At 53.3% G+C, this 19,860-nt stretch overlaps 1 protein-coding gene across 4 annotated transcripts; it reads left to right on the top strand.

Annotated features, from left to right (window-relative positions):
* The first annotated feature begins 232 nt into the window (after window positions 1-232).
* LOC142026149 (uncharacterized) lies at window positions 233-11,629 on the top strand. Of its 4 annotated transcripts, none has more exons than XM_075018987.1 (10): window positions 233-287; window positions 835-914; window positions 1,366-1,516; window positions 6,342-6,401; window positions 6,876-6,947; window positions 7,408-7,503; window positions 7,704-7,775; window positions 9,384-9,491; window positions 10,305-10,452; window positions 10,639-11,629. In XM_075018987.1, exons 6-10 carry the CDS (start codon window positions 7,500-7,502, stop codon window positions 11,015-11,017), a joined length of 711 nt encoding a protein of 236 aa, XP_074875088.1. In that variant the 5' UTR covers window positions 233-287; window positions 835-914; window positions 1,366-1,516; window positions 6,342-6,401; window positions 6,876-6,947; window positions 7,408-7,499; the 3' UTR covers window positions 11,018-11,629. The 4 variants fall into 4 exon arrangements, with proteins under 4 accessions (XP_074875088.1, XP_074875087.1, XP_074875084.1 ...); XM_075018986.1 differs by having other exon boundaries at window positions 1,366-1,619; XM_075018983.1 differs by having other exon boundaries at window positions 1,366-1,972.
* The last annotated feature ends 8,231 nt before the right edge of the window (window positions 11,630-19,860 follow it).

The raw sequence follows: 19,860 nt of genomic DNA, 5'->3' as shown, positions 1-19,860 counted from the left end.
GCCTGCGGGGGGCGGGGCCGGGCCGGGGCCGGTGTCCCTGCGGGTCAGGCAGCAGGAAGGAGCGCCCCGGGGCATGCTGGGAGCTGTAGTCCTGGGGCCTGCGGGGCTGCCGGGGGCCCTGGTGGTTCCCGGGGCATGCTGGGAGCTGTAGTCCTGGGGCCTGCGGGGCTGCCGGGGGCCCCGGTGGTTCCCGGGGCATGCTGGGAGCTGTAGTCCTGGGGCCTGCGGGGCTGCCGGGCGGCCATGTTGGTCTCTGCAGTCTCTGCTCCGGCTGCGGCCCGGCTGAGGTGAGGGCTGGGGCTGCCCGTGAGGCGAGCGAGGCCCTTGGGCGGGCGCGGGGGTGTCTCCTGGCCGCTGCCCGCTCGGCTGGAGCCGGGCCCGGCCGGGGCAGCCCCGGCAGGGACCCGGGAGCTGGGGAGGGGAAGGAGCCGGAGACAGAGCCCCCCCCGGGCACAGGCAGCGGGCGCCCCGACTGCCAGAGCCCCCCTGAGGCCTGTCCCGCAGCCCCAGGCCGCCCCACGGCCTGTCCTGGCAGCAGCGAGCCGGGCCTCGTGTGCCCTCGGGCCTCGGTTAAGGCGGGGGCGGGGAAGGAGTGTTACCGAAATCGGGAATAAAACTCCTGACCAGCAAGGAGAAGTTAGGAAGCGGGCACTCCTGTGGTGCAGTGCTGGGCACGCGGGGGATCGCTCCACCTGTCGTGTGCACCTGTCTGGTCTAACTGTGCAGGTTAAATACACACCTGTTATACATAGTCACTAAACTTCTGGAAAATGCGATGCATAATCATTAACTTTCTGATAAATCATTAGCGTATATAAATGTCTCTTCACACAGGCGCAGTGAAGGTCTCTGGTGGTCTTCCGTAGTCTTCCTCACTTGTCCGCTTCTTGACCTCTCTTGGGTGATTCTGCGCGGTACGACTCTCACCATCTTCTATATTAGTTTACATAAAAATGCATACTATGTCTGTTCTTAAATTTATCCTTTTCTAATAATTGGTCCTTCAGTCACACCATCTTCTTAATATTCTTATGTTAAAACAATCATTGGTTAATCTCACTTAACTCTACTGATTGGAATCCCTGATAATTAGATGGAGGTGGGAAGGGTAAGGGGTTTCCAAGCAGCAAATTGGTGTCCATAACGGTTTCTTTAGTTTCTTAAAACAAAACACTAGAAATCCACAAATCTTTGACAAAGTTTCTGTGGTTAGCTGATTTTAGACAAAACTTGAATTCTTACGGTTACACATAGTACATTTTCTAAAGTTCCTAAGTTCCTATGACTACGTTTCAAACTTAACACTCCCATACCTATGCTTCACAATTTTCTACTTCTTAATTAAATTTTAATTTCTTTATCAAGATATTTGCAACAGGAGAGGTGCCTGCAGGAGCTCCTGCAGCAAGAGGGACTCTAGCCTGGGGCCGGCTGCAGGAACCGAAGCTGCTGCTGCTTTCCCTCTCCCAGAGGCCACACTGAAGGCTCAGGTGTCCGTTGACTGCATCTGGCTGAGGTGGGCGTGGGCTGTCTCTGGCTGTGTCTTCCTGGCAGCGGGTGGACGCTTGCTGCCTTTGGCGAGGAGCTGCTGTGGCTGAAGCCAAAGACATCAGAAGAAGGTGAAGCAGCTGGAGAATGAGGATGGCCGTCCCTCTGTCTCTCTCCAGCTGCAAGCAAGAGAGAGCCGACCTCTGCGGGGGAGGAGGGATCCCTCTGCATAGTCCTCGGCAGACCAGATCACCAACGTGCACCATGGGCTCTGTATATGCAATGGCAAATATAGGGCGGCCCCGTAGTGGGTGGCTGTGTATCTAGGAAGCCTCATGTTGTCAGACACCGGCGCATTCTCTTAGGTAGAGGACAGGCAAGTGACTGGAGCTGCAGAAGGGGAAGGCAGGAAAGGACACACAGAGAGAGATGGAAGTGCCAGAACTGTAAAGTTTGCCTGGTAATGCAGAGAGTCAGAGCTCCGGTGAGTCCCAGGCCCTTGGGGCCATGTCACCCCTCTTCTGTGCCCCTCAGTACCTCCCTGCCCCCTCCCCTTTCTCTCTGTGTAATTTTTTCTCACTTCCCTGGACCTCTTCCCCTATCTCTATTTTTGTGTCCTGCTCCCTGTCCCTCTCTTTTCTCCAGGCCCCTCTTTCTCTTTTGCTCTACTTGTCCCTTTTGGTTCCTTGCTGTCCCTCTCTCCTCCTCCCTGCCCCTCTGTTTTTTTCTTCCCCTCTCTCTGCCCTGCAGCCCATTGCTGTTGCTGTCTTCTCTGACTCTTTGTCCAGATCTGCATCGCGCTCTGATTTTCACAGTCTCTCTGGCCTGTTCCTTGTCCTTTGTCTCTCTCTGCTTGTATGTCTCGCTCTGTGTCCTTATCTGCCTGCCCCACCCCCCCCATCCTTCTGCTTCTCTTTCTTTCTCTCTGTCGCTCTGTCCTGCTCATCCCTGTCTTTTTTCATTCCCTATGCCACTGTCCCTGTCCTTCTTCCTGCCCATCTCTTACCTCTCTGTCCCTCTCTGCTGCTCCCTGACACTTTGGGGTTTTTCCCCTTCCTCCACCTCCCTGCAGGGCTCCTGATACCTCTTTTGCTTTCTCCATCCTTCCGTGCTGCTCACCGTCCCTGTCTTTCTCTTTGTCCTCCTTCTTGTCTGTCACTCTGGCCTGCTCCCTGCCCCAGTGTTTCTCGTTATATCCTTCTGGCCTGCCCCCTGCCCCTATTCTTTTTTGCTCCCTCTCCATCTTGCTGCCCACCCCAGGCTTTTTTTGCAATCTCTATCCTGCCCCCAGGCCTTGTTTTTCTTTCTCTCTCCTGCCCCCTCCCCCTCTTTCTGCCTCTCTTCCTCTTTCCCTGCTGCTTCTTTTTCCATCTCTGTCCAGACCCCTGTCCCTTTTTTTGCTCTTGCTGTCCCTCTGTCCTTTTTCTTGCCCCCATCTTTTCTGTCCCGTTCCCTGGCCCATCCTTTCTCACTATATCCCCCGGTCTGTCCCTTCTTTCCCCTCTCTCTTGCGCAGTATTTTTCTTTTCTCCATCTCTCTGTCCTGCTGCCCATCACGGTTGGTTTTTCCTCCCGTGCTGTCCTGCTCCCTGTTCCTTTTTTCTGTCCCTGTCACTCTGGCCTGCCCCCTTTGTCTATTTTTTACTTCCTCCATCTCAGTCCTGCAGCACATCACTATTTGTTGCCTCTTTCACCCCTTTGTCCTGCTCCCTGCCCCTGTCCTTGTCTCTCTTTCCTTTTGTTCTGCCGCCCATCTTTCCCCCCTTCTGCTCCATCTCTCTCTCCTGCTCCCTACTCCTCTCATTCTCTCTCTGGTTCTCTGTTCTTCTCCCCGAGTCTTCCACCTGCCCTCTACCTCTGTGCTCTGCTCCTTCTTCAGGTTTTGCCCTCTCTTAGTCACTCTCTCCTGCTCCCTGTCACTGTTATTTCTCACTCCATCTCTGTCCTGCAGCCCAATGCTCTTTTTTCCTTCTCCATCTCTCTGTCCTGCTGCCCAACGCCAGCTTTTTTGCCTCTGTGTCCTGCTCCCTGTCTCTGTTTTTTTGGCCTCTCTTTCTCTTTGTCCTTCCTCCCTGTCCCTTTTTTCTCTCTCTCTATCACCTTGTCCTGCTCCCTCTCCCTGTCTTTCTCTGATGATCCATGTACTTACTGCTCCCTGTTACCATCTTGCCCTGTCCCCCACCCTTCTTCTTGTCTTTTTCTTCTCTCTATCCCTCTGTCCCTGCAGCTTCTCTCTCCACCTCTGTCCTGCTCCCTGGCCCCATCTGTTCTGTCTTTATTTCTCTGTCCTGCTGCCTGTCCCATCCTTTCTTGCTATACACCGCTGTCCAGCTGCCTCTCCCTTTTATTTGTCCTCTCTTCCTCTTTCCTGCTTCTCAGCCCTCTTGTCCTCTTCCCCTGTCTCTGTCCTCCAGCCCATTGCTGGTTTCCCCCCCTTCTCAGTCTCTTTGTCCACATCTGACCCTCTCGTTATTTCTCAGTCCCTTTGTCTTTCTCCCTGTCCTTCGTTTTCTCTCTCCATCTGTACATCCTACTTCCTGTCCCTGTCTGTCTCCCCTTCCTTCTTCCTCTTTCTGTCCCCATCTCTCTGTCCTGCTCCTCACCCCTACTTTGTCTTCCTCCTCCTCTCTGCAGGGCACCTCGTCCCTGTTCGATTTCTCCATCTCTCTAGCCTTTCTTTCTCGGCTCCTCAGTCTTCTCCCTCATCTTAGTGTTCTCCTTCTAGTCCTGTGTCCTCCCCATCAGCTTAAACTGAATGACCAGGTGTCCCTGTGCTCTGGTATTTCCTTAGCATTGCCCTAGGGAAGATCTGTGGTTTTAGGGCTAGGGATCATTAGGAGCTGGTCTCCTTGGGTAGGTGGCAGAGCTAGGTGTAGTTAAAGCAGAGGTTGTTCTCAGCTAGTGCTCTCTGCCTCTTGCTCAAACAGCAGGCTGCAGGCCTTCACTTGAAGGAAGGTTTCTTGGTCTGCGCTTCTTGCTCCTCGGGACGCTGCACAGGAGTTGGTGGCAAGTAAAAGCACTTGCAGTTGGCTTTTTGATGCAGTCTTCCTATGGAGCTCTTGGTCTTGACCGATTTCTGGGAAGCAAGACCTGAGTGCCTGTGTGCTCCTAGACGCTGTGCTGCCTCCCCAGATAGGTCCACCCTCCTCCACTGCTGCTTCTTCCACACTCGTGTAGAACCAGGAGATGCCATAGTGTGCCAATTCAGTAATGCCCTGGCAGCGGGGCTGCGCTGGGGAGGCCTGGTGGAGGGGGTGGCCAACAGGGCTGTGAGGTCACAGAGCCCCACTTTGACATGCTGTGCTGTGCCAGCTGCGGGCAACACTGCGGCAGCAGCGGCAGTAGCAGCATGGTGCAAGCCTGGGAGACCGTGGTCCTTGCTTGCCTCCTCCTGCTGGTCCTGCAAGCCTGGGACGCCCAGGCTGCACCAATCCGAGCGTGGGGAGCAGGTAGGCAGGCGGGCAGGGGGCCAGCACCCAGCTCCGAGCAGGGCAGTGTGGCATCCACCGCACCTCAGCGGGGCAGCAGTGGGGCCAGGGCTAGGGCTGGGTCTGGGAGAGCAGCTGGGCCAGGCTGAGTGAGCCAGGCAGACACCCTGTGGGGAGGCATAGAGGGGCTGCAGCTGCTTCGGGGGCATTTTCTGGGCGAGCAGGGGAGCTGGGAGCGGCGGTGCAGGGTAAGAAACCTGGCGCTGAGTCCCTGCAGGGCCCTCCCTGCTGCCTGGCCTAGTCTGCCCCCAGTATGTGTGTTGGGCCGGGGGTGGCGAGTAAGTGGTGCTGCGGGAGCCAGGCGACAGCCCGCGGCAGCGCTTCTCCCTGGGCTGGCTGCAGCTGTGCCCAGAGCTGTGGGTCTGGCCTTCAGCCTCGGGGACGTCCCGGAGGGGCATGCTCAGGACTCGTCCGCTCGGGAAAATGGGAGCATTTCTGCTCTAGTCCTGCAGCCCTGCTCCCCTTGGATGACCCGCAGGTCCCCAGCCCAGAGGAACACGCAGGAGTAGCGTTGGCGCAGCCTTTCACAGGCTCTTGTCCCCAAGAAGTGTGGGCAATCGCTTTTTCCTCCGGTTCTTGGTGTTGGCTTCCTCAGCCAGTTTAACAGAGTGATTTGATGGAATTTGTTACAATGAAATCTGCGACTTAAAGATTCGAAAATGGCAAGGATCACCTGAAACTTGCAGCAGGGTTGCACACAGGTGGAGGTTAAATCAAATCACACATGGGCACAGACGGAGAAGACGGTACTGAACCAATAGTTCCAAACCAAACTCCAAATGCACACGCACAGATACAACAGTTCTGAACCAAATTTTACGCCCCCCCCCCCGCCCCGAGGTTAACCTATGATTAAAATTTCCCTTTCATGAGTTTCATGAATCACTCGCATTTATGTGCCAGCATTCGTCAATGGACGGTCAGTAAAGCTCACGCAATCAGGCCCTTAAGTCCTCGCGAAACCGTTGATGGACGACAATCTTTCAATCCTCGCAAAATCTACCCTGGGCGGCGTCCCAGCTCAGGGGGCATGCTGGGTCACACAGCCCGCTGCAGTCCCAGAGAGCTCCAAAGGTCTCGCCTTGGATCGGTGTTTATAGGGTCTCGAGATGATTGGCTTTGGTCATTATTTTACATTCTGGCCACAATTTGTGCTGAGTCATTCTGATACATAGTTCGGGCAGCAGATGGCCCAGGGGTGGCCAGGGGCTGCCTGGTGCCCTGAAGGCGCTGCACTTACAACCAAGATAACAGCACAATAGGGGGGTTTCCCAAAGCATCCATGGTTTATCCTGAGGTCTCAGAGTGGCTCAGGGGGCAGCACCACCACACACCTGTGTTTGATTACCTGTTTGGTTTCCGCAGTCCATGTTGATCAAGATGCTCAGTGGAATCCTGTTCCTGAGGTTGGGGGAAATCCCAGAGGTAAGAAGTATTCAGTCTTCATTTGTTACTGGCCTTTTGTATTTTTTAATATTTGGTTTGTTATTTGTTAATGTTTTGTTGTGGTAGTTCAGCCTTCCAGGCTGAAGGCTCTTCTCTGTAAGAAGGCCAGCAGGCTCTTCTCTGTAAGAATCGTGAATGATCATTTTTTCCTCTGGGGCTACATGCTCCCACTTTAGTGTGGGCTTCCTTTTGTGTGTGTGAGAGGTCTGGTGAGAAAGCCCTGAGAGGCCGTATGTCTGTCCATCTGGTCCTTGAGGGGTGTTGCACATGGGCTGGAGACAGAGGTTTGAAAGCTGCCAGGTCCCAGCCAGGTCCTTCTGCAGCTTTGGACATCTCAGCCCGCATCTGGGTCCCGTGTTGTTGCCTGACCCCCTTCCAGTCCCTGCGGGTCACTAAGGAAGAGGTAGATCACAACATGCGATGGGAACGTTTTTCGTCTCTGCTTGGTTACAGCTGTCCGTGGAGACAGGGGCTACTTGACTTCTCAACTTGAGCCTGTCCGTGAGCCTTGGGGCGATCCCACAGGTAAGGCCCTTCAGTGAATGGGCTTTTACATTTTCATTTTCTGTTCCTGTGAAATTTAGCTTACTACTTTCTTGGCTGATGCTCAGGCACACAGAAGAGCAGAGAGGGAATGGGTCTGGCTCAGTGATGTGCCCCAGGGCGCTCTGCCTTGCTAAACTGTCTTTGACAGCCTCTCCGCCCCTGCACTGCTTCTAGGGCTGGCCGCAAAGCCAGCGGGCACGTCGGGGTTGTTCTTTGGAGCTGGTGTGAGCTCCAGGGAGTCGTGTCTCCCGACAGTTCCATGCCTGGTTAGTGGCCACTGCACGCACCTGGTAAATGTTTGCAAGATGCTCCTGAGTGGAAGGGAGAGAGGAGTGCTCTGGAGTAATCCTGTGTTTGAATTGCATTCACTGTCATTCAGATCTGAAGAAGTATGTTGAAGTATTTCACGGGAGCCGCTCTGTTCTATGTTCATTTACAGATGTGGCTGCAGGCGATGGTTATCCAGCTTCTGCAGGCGATGGTTATCCAGCTTCCTGGCTGGGTTCCAGGGCTGACCCACAGGCAGGTCGCATGGGTACGTCATGGCTTTTCGCTTCTTTGAGAGCTGCCAGCTCAAAGTCCGAATGTCAGCCAGGTGCCTCTGCAGGTGTGAGAATACAGACCTGCATGTGCGTGCCGTGACATTACGTGATCCCCTTGCACGTTCTGCTACTCGGTTATGACGATGTGGATCAGAACACGTGATGGTAACCTCTCGTGGGTGTTTGGTTGCAGATGTGGCCAGATGGAGGGCTTTTCCAGCTCCTGGTCTGAATCCTGGGCTGAATCCCAGCTGGCATCCCAGGGGTGAGTAGTCAGTCTTTATTGACTTGACAGAATAAGCGCTCATTTTCCATATTTTATTCATGTGACATTTACCTTCATACTTCCTGTTAATGTCCTCAAAGACAAAAGTATAAAGCTAAAATAGGGAACTATTCCCAAAAGATATCTGCAGTTCCAAAGGAAATCCCGAAAGACTTGGAGAAAGCAGCACCTGGTTAATGTATTTCACTGTTAACCGTACGGCTTGGGAAGCTGAGGTTTTAGATTCATGTGTGGATGTGCTGTAGCCTGCACAGCAGGAAGGGATCAGTCAGAGCCTCACTGCAATGGCACTCGATTTCATGCCTTGCCTGGGCTGATGAGCCACAGAGATGGCCCAGCACAGCGTCTGCTACCCGTTGTGGTTCTGGCTGAGTCCCAGAGGCAGCTGCTGCCCCAGTTGTACCATTACTGGTCAGAGCTGCTTTGTGCAGATGCTGGTATCCAGATGTTAGGAACCAGTGTGTGCTGAATTTGTGTTCAAAATTTGTGTTCAACACAGCCCAGTTTGCGGCTGGGCAAGTTCAAAGCAGGAATGATGTCCCAAGAAATCTTGGCCGCCCTTTCCTAATGTTGGAAGTCAGGTGCAGACGCTGATTCCGCAGGCATTTGTTTGTGATTGACGTTCAGCCTGCAGACTGACAGCTGTGGTAGGATGAGTGTGACTGTTGATGCTGCTCCCGGAGCATGTGAGGCACGTGCGGAGGAGCTAATTGCTCATGAGCCATGAGAGGGCCAGCACCCTGCCAGTCGCTGGAGGGGAGGGGGCCCTTGGCTTGTGGAGCCGATGCGCAGGCAGATTTCAATCGCTGGGACCAGCAGGCTTTGCCTGGGCTGCAGGCAGGATTGATCCTCCGGCTGGGATTGGAGCAGCCCAGGCTTCACAGCCTGGTCCAGCCCCTTCGCTCTCCCTGATGTCTGAGGACTCTCTGTGACACCTTGGAGTCAGGGGTGGGTCGCAGCCGGACACCCAGCTTGAGGCCGGACACCTCACTTGAAGGTGGCCTTAAGTGGATCGTTCAGTTAATTCAGTCTTGGGTGGTTTAGCTCTCCATTTCTAGTTGTGTTTCAGAAAACTTGGCTGTGGTTTTCCTCTTGTTTTGGGGGACTTCACTGCCGCTTGTGAAAGTGCCCAGAACATGGTTGCAAGAGCTTGGGGTGCAGTCCACCATGTGTGTCTGTTCCCCTTCCCGTGTGCTGGAGTTGGCGTGGTGGATGTGCTTCTCAGAAGGCCTCTTTCCCCAGCTGAGCTGGCTGCGGCTTTTTCCCATCCTCTTTGAAGGAAGCAATTTAGCATCATCTTGCAGTTTGCCAAAAATGCAGTACATGTAATGTGAACAAGATGATCACAGGTGCAATTTCCCATTTTCCCAGCAGGTCAGGCTTTGCTGTCTGTATCGGTAGAGTGAAAAGTGTCATGTGCTTAATTTTTTCTCTGTGAACGTCACATTCGTTGGACTAGATGCACTCCCAAAAGCCCAGGCTTTGTTTCTGAGCTTTATTAATGTATTTGGAGAGTATTGCCTCGTGAAGATATCGTCTTCCTGATGAGGAATGGTTGCTTCTAATTGTGCCGCTTTCTTTCTACAGAGACCAACCGTGAGACTGTGCAGAAGGAGGCCTTTCAGAAGGGAAGCAGGCACGCTGTGCCAGTCTCTGATGAAGAAAGAGAGGCAATGCAAGAGACTGGCATGCCAGGTAATTGCTGTCCCCTGGTCATCCGGTGTCACCAGTCAGAATCACTGTGTGCCTGCAGGCTCTTCCCCCGGAGCCCGCTCTTGCACATCATGTCAGCAGCCAAACCTGGAAGTGTTAGTGCAGAGAAGGTGTTGTCAAAGAAGCCAGGAGTGGCTCTCTGAGGACGACTGTCGTCTCTGGTGTGTGGAGGTTATTGCCAGCAGCGTGCCAGAGAGATGCTCGTAGACCTCTCTGGACGTGGTTAGAGATTGCTCACCTCCTGCCGCACCCAGTTCCCAGGAATTTAGGAACTTTGCCCTTTTGGGCATGAGGCCATTTGAGGGCTACAACCTGGCCCTGCACCACGCTCTCCCGGGGCCAGCCTTCCCGCAATGTGTGCATCGGGGCCGGGGGTGACAAGCAGGTGGCACTGCAGGAGCCAGGCAATAGCCCATGGGCTGGATCCCATCTTTCAGCCTCTGGGACGTCCTGAAAGGGAGTGCTCAGGAGATGTCCACTTGGGAAAACAGGAGCATTTCTGCTCTACCCCTGCAGTGCCGTTCGTTGTTCGTTGGTTGAACTGCAGGTCCCCAGCACACAGCCCTGGTCTGCAGCCCGGAGGAACAGACAGGTAGTGCTGGTGCAACTGCTCGCTGGCACGTGGGCTCTTCTCCCCGAGAAGTTTAAGCAATCCTTCTTGTCCTCTGGCGCTAAGACACCGGAGCCAGAGGCACCAACCACTGAAAAACAAATCTCTTGGGCATGTGAAGTACACTGTGAGACTATCCATAGCGCAGAGCACAGTAATGTGTGGCGTTGTCTTTTCTCCTGCAGGGGCAGATGCTGGGAGAAGGTCTGAGGCTGCTGGTCACGAATTGCTGCACAAGTACTATATCCCAGTGTCCGCAGTAGCCTTGGCTGTGGTGCTGTCTGGGCTAGTTGGATCTTGCATAGTCATTTCACGGCTGAGGAAGAGAGACCCGTGAGTTGGCTTTTCCCCAGAGTTAGTTATTGCAGCAGTTGGCAATGGGGTATTTGCAGTTAGAGTATCCTGGAGTGCCAAGGCAGCTGCTGGCAGTACTCTGCTGAGATTTCTGCTGTAAGATTTTTTTACCTGGCCTCTTAATTCATATCAATGAGTAGTCTTTTCTGAAACCCATTTCTACAGAAGGAGCCAGGGAGATGAAGCAGCACTGGGACAAGCTGATACCGACTCTGCCTGGAAAAGTGAAGACCCAACTAGAGATAAAGGCAAAGCAGAGTCAGGAGAAGGAACAAGAAAAGTTGAGGTTGCTCAAGAAAATGGGACTTTCAACATCAGCTCCAGCCCATCACCACGGCCTTTTGTGGCAGACCTCATGCAGCTGTACAGGAGCGTGAGCGCAGACCCCTCACCTCTGCCCGCTTGTCCCAGCTGCTCTTTCACCGACGATACCTCTTCACTGGACACTTCGATTTCTCTCGACTCACCTCAGCCTAACCCCTTCTGGTGTCCCTGTCACCAGTTCCAACAGGGATACTGTACCTCAGAAGATGAGTCTTTTTAGAGTAAATAAAAAAAAAACGTTTTGGCCTTGGCTGTTTTGGCCGTTTCCGTTGGGGTATAATGCACAGAGCTGGGACCAGCGCTGGATCTGTGAGAGAAGCTGTCAGAGACCTGCGCTCCAGTGAGGGACCCCTTTGTCCCAGCATCAGCCTGGTTTCCCAGCTGGGGCTGTCAAGAAGGCTTTCACCCACCAGAATGGGGACGTGCTGGTGGGACGTGAGGTGCGAAGGGTTATCCTTGAGCTGACTGGGGATGCTGCCCTGAATGAGGATGGACTGGGCAGAGAGGGAAGGGAGTGCTGGAAAGGATGGCCAGCCAGCGCTGAGCGCATCAAGGAGGGCTGACGGGGTGGCAGAGGCTGCGGGGCTGGAGCAGCGTTGGGATGATAAATGAGCGGAAAGCTGGAGTGGGGCTGGGTGGGAGAAGGAGTGGAAGGAATGTGATATGGGTAACCAGGCTAGCATTAAAAATGGAACAGAGTATAACGAAATATTAGTAATAGTGTAAAAAGAAATGGGTTAAGCTTTGCAGACTGTCAGCAAAGGGGAGGAACACTTTTGGAGTACATCTAAAGTTACGCTGGCCAAATACAGTGGATCCTGTTAAGGCTGATGTGGAGGCCTGACTCGCGAGGGTCTTCTCGGAGCATGTCAGATGATGCACAGGACGGACCTCAAACCCAGTCTTATCACAATTCTGCTCTGCAGTTGTGACTGAACGGTACAGCAGCCAGGCAGAACATTGTTCTAGGCTGCCTTGCTGGGCAGTACGAGCACCTCCTCCCAGCGCTCCTCCCCCTGTGCAGAGCAACCCATGGCCAGCCCCGGGGAAGCCCACCACGCCTGGATGTATGATTTTTTTCAAAAGAATCCAGGTACTGAGCAGTCTTGCAGAGAGCCATAAGTGGGAGACAAGTCCTGAAAACCGGGGGAGTGCAAGCGGTGCCCATGCTGGAGAAAAGGCAAAGGGGGAGAACAAGGTTCAGGTGTCTCCTGAGAGGGCCTGACTCCATCCCCTCGGGGTGTGGGTGCTGGGCTGGGGGGGGAGAGCTGCGGGTGGCACTCCCTGATGCAGGGATGGTTTTTGTCGGTGTGGCTCAAAGGAGCAATTGGTCAAAGAGCTGTGTTCCCCCACGTGCTCTCCATGTGGCCTCCTGAGTTCTGTTCAGTGGGACAGCTTGTCCCAACGGGTCAGCGAGAGCCTCCAGGCAAGCAGCACTAGCGAGCCTCAGAGAGTGAACGTGGGCGAGCGGAAAAGAAATTGCGCACAAATGTGAAGGGTGGCCGAGAAGGGGGAGCAAAGCCATGACACTGGGAAAACTGGATTACAGCCATCCCAGAGTGATAGCAAAGCTGAGAGGAGAAAGAGAGGCTCCAGAGTGCATTGATTTGCAATGGCTTTGCAAGGTTCCTTTGTTTCTGCTGAAACCAAGGAAATGTTGCTGCCCCAGGATGTTTGCTCATTTGGAGATGCTAACAAAGTGAGAAAGAACATTTCCTGGCAATGTCAGACCTCCAGTGAGATCACCAGTAGTGCACAGGACCCACTAACATGCAGAATTGTTCCTCCGGGTGTGCATGGCAAGAGAAACACAAATGCCACAGATGCTAAGGATTTCTAGAAGTACTGCACAGAAGGTGCCGTGGTGGTCTTGGGCTCCCTGCTGCTTGGCTTGGTCTTGTGTTGCATGGTCCATCTGTGGGGGAAGGGAAGACAGTGAGTTGAGGGGAGTGGTTTTTGCCAAACTTGTGTATTAGATGGCTGAGATGTATTAGACATGAAGCATTTAGAGGTAAGGTATTCTGGAGCACTGAGTTATTTACTGGCCAGACTCGACTGAGTCGGTTTCTACTGCATCATGTTTCAACTGACCTCTCAATTCATGGGCATTCTTTTCTGAAACGCCTTCTTCCTGTGGGAATTGTTAGTTAAAAGTGACCCTGCCTGGACAAGAGCAGACCCAGTGACGGACGTAGGCAGAGCAAGGTCAGAAAGTAAAACCAGCAAGGGATGAGAGGGCCATAGAAAGTGAGACCTGCAAGAGTGCCATCTCCCTACCATGCCCAGCTTTGGTCCCCTCGGTCTGCAGGGTCAGGTCTCCTTCCCGGCACGTGTAGAGCAGGCCGGTCAGGATGGCCAGGGCCCAGAGGAGATGAGCCGTGGGCAGGCGAGCAGAGCCCTAGCCGAGGGGTGCAGGGTGTCCCATTTTCTGCACGGAGCTCTCCGTGCCCACAGCTCCCACATGCAGCCAGGTGCCCGCACCTCACAGTGCACCCAGCGCTGCCCCGCACCCTCGCACCCACCCGGCACCACAGCCACACTGGGGCCTCAGCAGCCTCTTCTCTCCACAGGCACCTCGCTGCAGCTTCGCAAGCCTGGCCGTTCACCAGCACCTATCCCTTACGCCCAGACAACTGGATCTCCCACCAAAGCACCCCTGAGAGCTGGACCCGACACCAACAGCCACCGCCTGTGCCTGGAAAACCGGCCCGCCTGCCATGGAGCACTGAGGGACAGGCCCGTACCAGCCCGGCCAGCCGCCTGGCCCGCCCGCTCCCACCAAGGCCCCAGTGGCTTTCCACCTCAGCCAGCCGGCCGTTGTGGGACCAGCCCAGTGCCCTCCAGGACCCAGAGGAACTGAAACCATACCCCCACCCTGCAAGCGCATGGCCCCGCTCCTCCTGCAAGAGGAGGTGGCCCCAGCAGCGTACAGGCTACAGGGTGCGATGAGACGCTCCCGACGGACAGCTTCAGGGGTCGACCGTTTATTGCTGAATAAGAGCACAGCAATAAATACGAAGCAGAAGCTCAATTGTCTGGGTCGTAATGGCAGCAAACCCAGGAACTCACCAGTTCTGGGCTGAACTTTGTGTCGGGGCACGGGGGCACGTGGAGGCCTGCGGTGTCAGCAGGCAGGGAGCTGGGCATGGGACGCGCTGACCATAAAAAGGAGGGTTTGGGCCCTAAAATGGAGGCTTTCAAAGCTAGAATTGAAGATTTGGACCCTACAAATGGAGGTTTGAGCCCTAGAAAAGGGGTTTGGACGACAAAAACAAGGGTTCGGACACTCAAGATGCAGCTTGGACCCTCAAAATGTATGGCTGGAGCCTGAAAATGAGGCTTTGTACACTGTAAATGAGGCTTTGTAGCCTAAAAATAGGCTTTCTGCTCCAAAAGTGAGGGTTTGGACCCCCCAAATGAAACTGTGTGCCCTAAGAAAAGGCTGTGGGTCATAAAAGACAGGTTTGGACAAGACAAATGAGGCTTTGGGCCCTCAAAATGAGCCTCTGGGCACTATAAAGGATGGGCTAGATGCTACAAATGATGCTCTGGACCCTGAAAAGGAGGGGATCCTCTTGGTTCCTCTATAGTCCCCAGAAATGAAGCTTTGATCCCAAATACAGGGCTTTGGGCACTCCAGTGGAGGCTTAGAGCTGTAAAAGAGGGGATTTGGCCCTATAAGTGAGAGTCTGGCCCCTCAAAATGTGAGTTTAGATCCTTGAAATGAGGGGTTTGGCCTTAAGAGTGAGTCTTTGGGCCCTAAAAATGGGGCTTTGGAAATGCAAATGAGGTTTTGAACCCTGAAGTTAGGTTTGGTGCCCTCAAATCACGCTTTGGTACCAAAAAATAAGGCTTTGCACCCTAAAAATCAGTCTCTGGACCCTCAAAATGAGCCTTTGGACATGAAACAAATGAGGCTTTGTGCCCTAAATGACGAGTTTCAACCCTAAAATAAGGCTTTGGGCCCTCCAACTTGCAGACTGGATCCTAAAAATAAGGCTGTGGTTCCTGAAACTGAGCCTTTGGACCCTATAAGTAAGGCTTTGGACTCTATAAATGAGGCTTTGGACATTCAAAATCAGACTTTGGGCCTTAAACATGATGCTTTGGGTCCTTAAAATGAGCTTTTGGAGTGTACAAGCAGGGCTTGGAACTTGTAAATGGGGGGTTGGACCATAAAAACAAAGCTTTCAACCCTAGAATCAAAGCTTTGGACTGTAAACTTAAGGCTTTGGGAGTTAGGAGAGGAGTACTAACTGTAAAAATGAGGGTTCGGACACTCCAGATGTGGCTTGGACCCTAAAAATGACTACCCGGATCCTCAAACTGAGCCCTTGGAGCCTGAAGATGAGGCTTTGGACACAAAAATGTGGCTTTGGAAAGTGAAAATGAGGTTTGACCACTATAAATGTAGCTTTGGACTCTACAAAGAAGCTTTCTGTCCTAAAAGTGAGAGTTTGGACCATAAAAATGAGGCTTTCGACCCTAGAATCAAAGCTTTGGACCTAAAAACGAGGCTTTGAGCTCTTCAGGAAGGGTTTGGACCACAAAAATGAGCATTTGGACACTCAAGATGTGACTTGGACCCTCCAAACAACATTGCTGGGCCCTGAAAATGAGGCTTTGGAGATAAAAATGCAGCTTTGGACTCTAAAAATACAACTTTGCCACTAAAACGGAGCTTTTGGACCCTAAATCTGAGGCTTTGGAAGCCCAAACTAGGACTTTGGAAAGTAAAAATGAGGTTTTGGCCAGCTACTGCCCTATCACTGACTCAAGCACATATGACCTCACCAGCAGCTGCATGACCCAGTTCGCTGATCCTATCACCTACTTAGGAACATGTGACATCACAAGCACCTACACAAGCCAGGTGTCCATTCATACCCAATCAACTACTCAGCCACCAGTGACATCACAAGCACCTGAACAAGCCAGGTGCATCTTCCTGCCCAATCACCTACTCAGCCACCTATGACATCAGAAGCCAGGGGCCTGCTCCTGACCTGTCACCTACTTGGGATGATGTGGTGGGACAGCTCCTGGTGGAGCTGTCAATGGCCACTGGAGGGTGACAGCGCTGCTGGCTGGATCCTCTTCTAGGCGCCCATTTCACGGAAGCACAGGCTACTTGAGGCTGCCCAGAAGGTCACCTGGAGGGTGAAGTCCCCTGGTCCCAGCCCCCTGCTCAAGCAGAGCCACCTGCAGCTGGTTGTCCATGACCATGTCCAGAGGGCTGTGGAACATCTCCAAGGATGGAGACTCCACAGGCTCCCCGGGCAGCCTGTGCCAGTGCTCGTCAACTGCACAGCACCCTTTGCATTCCCCTTGGTGAACTGCGTGAGGTCCCTGTCAGCCCATCTCTCCAGCCTGTCCAGGCCCCTCGGGATGGCAGCACGACCCCCTGGCCAAAGCGCCGCTCCTCCCAGCCTGGTGACATCTGCCAACTTGCTGAGGGTGCACTCTGCCCATCACCCAGACCATTAGTTAAGGAAGTTGTTAAACAGGATCGGACCCAGCACTGATCCCTGGGAGACACCGCTAGCTCCTGGCCTCACACTAGACTTGGTGCCACTGAGCAGCACCTTCAGGACCCGGCCGTTCAGCCTGTTGTGGTCCCGCTCGCTGCCGGCTCGTCCAGCCCATTTTATTCCAGTGACTTGAGCTCCACATTTAAAAAGAAAAGATGGCAAGATGGGCACACGCAAGCACACTGCTTTCAAAATCCTATAATGGAAAATTCTCCAACTGGGTATTTCCACCAATGGCCCCAAAACCTACAGAGAAGGAAACACCCCATAAATTCCACAGGCAAAGCCAACGAGTCTTTTTAACTCTGGTTTTGGCTTTTCTGCCTGCCTGATGCAAATGAGTGTTGCTTCTGCAAGGCAATCCCAAAAGCTGAACACAGATTAAAGCTCTTCCTGGAAGGACCTGTGGGCAGGCAGGCCAGCCGGCAGAGCTGTCTGAGTCTCCGGAAGGTCTCTCTGAGCTCTTCCTGGACAGAGGCAGCACTGGGAGGAGGGACAGGGTGGGCTGCTGGTGCCCTTTGTGCAGCTTGGTCCCTGCGGGGGGAAGTTTTGGTGCTTCCTGGATTCCTCTTCCTCTCCGGCACTGCAGCAGTCAGATGCTGTGCTCCTCCCTCATCCAGGTCGACAATCTGCCCCCGTCACCATCTCAGCACCCTGAGTGATTGCCTGATGTGCATCTCCAGGGTGCTGAGGCCCTCCTCCTCCCTGCTGAGGGGTCATAGTCTGTGGTGTCCACAAACCGGCTGTGGAGATCATAGCCCTGCCATGGGGATCTGCTCCGCTCTCTGCCGCAGCTGAGTGTGCTCCCGAGCAGCCCTGGGTGTAGGAGCCCGCTTGGAGCTGGCATTGGAGGGCCCTGCAGCTGCATCATCCCCTGGGGCTCAGTCATGACGTGGAGGACTTGCTCTCCACCTCCTCCTTCTCCTTGCTGAGCGGTGGTAGTCTGGGATCTCCAAAAAACAGCTGCAGAGAGCATAGCCCTGCCGCAGGGAGGGCTCTCTCTGCTCTCTCTGCATTGGCAGGGTTTGCTCCTGAGCAGCACTGGGTGCAGGAGCCGACTGGGAGCTGCCGTTGGAGGGCACTGGAGGTGGCTCATCCCTGGGAGCGTGATCACAACTTGGAGGACTAGTTCTCCTCCTCCATACCCTGTTGAGTGGTCGTAGTCCGTGGTGTCCACAAATCAGCTGTGGAGATCTTTTTCCCACTGCGGGGATCTGCTCCGGGCCCTCTCCTTTGCACAGTTCCTCTGGCAGTGGGAAGAAGGGCTGAATCCATAGTATCATAGAATCATAGGATCATTTAGGTTGGAAAAGACCTTCAAGATCATCGAGTCCAACCATGCTCCTCTTTGTTGTTGTCTTCTCGCATGGTGTGCAGCATGGGGGCAAATGGTGGACAGCAGACTGGGCATGCAGCTTTCCTTCTGGACACCAACCTCAGGCAGCCGCAGAAGAAGTGATGCAAGCACAAACCCATGTAGGAGGTGATGGGGCCTGGCACCTGCCCGGGTCAGCCGGCTGGTGCGGGCTGGTGCAGAGGAGCTGCTGTCCTCTGGAGAGTCCTCCATGCCCACCGCCATGTCCTGCAAAGAGCTGGGAAAAGGTCCTGCCCTTTGCTCCTGAAAGGACCAGAGCAGTGGGGAAGCCCACTGGGGATGCTTTGAGAGGGAGCAGCGTTGCGGCTGTGAAGAAAGCTGCAGCGTGGAAGGGAGAAGAGAGCGATGCCAAGATCCCAGAAAGAAATCCGCTGTCCGTCTGGTGCCCTGACCCACCTCCCCAGAGTTACCTTAGTCCTAGGAGGCAGACCCTGTGGTCCCACAGAACCCGCCTGCTTGCTGTCGGCCCCCCACTGACTGAGGGAGGAATGGGCATATGCTGGTGCCGGTGAGGAAGAAGCCCTTTCTCCAATTTTCAAATCAGAGTGCCTGGAGAAAAAAAGAAGAGTGATCTGCATTTAGGGCTGTTCTTGCAGCTTTCTCTGGGCTTCAGTCATTTTGTTGGAGCAGTTTCTAGGCCAGAGAGAAGACATAACCAAGACTACAAATGGGAAAATTGATTGGGGTCTTCCCACCAGGTCTGCCCCTGTCAGAGCAAGTTCTCGTCTTTATCATCCCTACGGCCTCCATTTCATAGAATCGTAGACTCATCGAATGGTTTGGGTTGCACAGGACCTTAAAGACCATCTAGTTCCAACCCCCTGCCATGGGCAGGGACACCTTCCACTAGACCAGGTTGCTCAAAGCCTCATCCAACCTAGCCTTGGACACTTCCAGGGATGGGGCATGCACAACCTCTCTGGGCATCCTGTTCCAGTGCCTCACCACCCTCACCAAGAACTTCTTCCTGATACCTAATTAAATCTTCCCTCTTTCACTTTAAAACTGTTACCCCTCATCCTATCACTACACTCCTTGAGAAAGAGTGCTTCCCCAACTTTCCTGTAGGCCCCCTTTAAGAACTCTTCTCTACATTAGCCAGCTTCAGAGAGCAGACAAGTAGCAGTTTACACCGGGGCAGCAGCCTAAAGCCCAGCAAGGGAAGATAAGGACTAACGTGGGGTAGTTCAGATCTGACAGCACTGAAGGACGCAGGGAGTACTTGTCTCCTGTGACAGAAAAAGAAACACACAGGAGGAAGAGAAGAAAAATAGCAAAGCCAGGAAAAGGAGATTACTTTGGGTAAAAAAAAGCCCTCCTTTTTAAGGCCCAGATCATCATTCTTGAGGCCCAACCCTCATGTTTAGGGTACAAAGCCTCCTTTTGAGAGCCCAAAGCTGCATCTTAAAGGCACAAAAACCTATTTAAGGGCCCCAAAGCCTCAATTTACAGCCTAAACCATTACTTTCAGGGTCCAAAGCCTCATTTTAGTCTCTAAAGACTCATTTTTAAGATCCAAACACTCTTTTTCAAGATGCAAGCCTCATTTTTAGGGCCCAAAGCCTCCTTTTGGGGGTCCAGAAAGCCATTTTTAAGGTCCAAACCCTCATTTTTGGGATACAAACCCTCACTTGTAAGTTCTGAACCCCACTTCAAAGGTGCAAAGACTTATTAAGGGCCCAAAGCATCACTTTTAATGCCCCAGGTTCTGATTTTGAATGTCCAAAGCTTCATTTTTAGGGTCCAAACCCTCAGTTTAGCTCCCATAGCCTCATTTTTTTTAGAATAGAACAGCATAGACTATTTCAGTTGTAAGGGACCTACAACAATCATCTAGTCCAACTGCCTGACCAATTCAGGGCTGACAAAGTTAAAGCACGTTAATGAAGCCATTGTCCAAATGCCTCTTAAACACTGACAGGCTTGGGGCATTCTTTGTCCACAGCCTCATTTTTAAGGCTCAGAGAGTCAGTTTCAGATCAAAATTGTCATTTTTAGAATCCAAAGCTTCATTGGTAGGGCCTTAGCCCTCATGTTAAGGTACCAAGCCTCATTTTTAGAGCCCAAAGCCTCAGTTTTAGTTTACTGGGATGGTGAGAGTCAAAGTTCCCATTTATATGGCCCGACCCCTCGTTATTAGGATCCACAGCTGCATTT

This window comes from Buteo buteo, chromosome 32 (genome assembly GCF_964188355.1).
Source record: "Buteo buteo chromosome 32, bButBut1.hap1.1, whole genome shotgun sequence".
Lineage (NCBI taxonomy): Eukaryota > Metazoa > Chordata > Aves > Accipitriformes > Accipitridae > Buteo > Buteo buteo.
This window is presented reverse-complemented; position numbering and strand designations above follow the sequence as displayed.

Bases quoted from the DNA above. Each gene is read 5' to 3' on its own strand.
- LOC142026149 (XM_075018987.1), top strand. The intron at 7,776-9,383 runs GTGAGTAGTCAG...TTCTTTCTACAG, and splicing joins TCCCAGCTGGCATCCCAGGG to AGACCAACCGTGAGACTGTG. The intron at 10,453-10,638 runs GTGAGTTGGCTT...CCATTTCTACAG, and splicing joins CGGCTGAGGAAGAGAGACCC to AAGGAGCCAGGGAGATGAAG.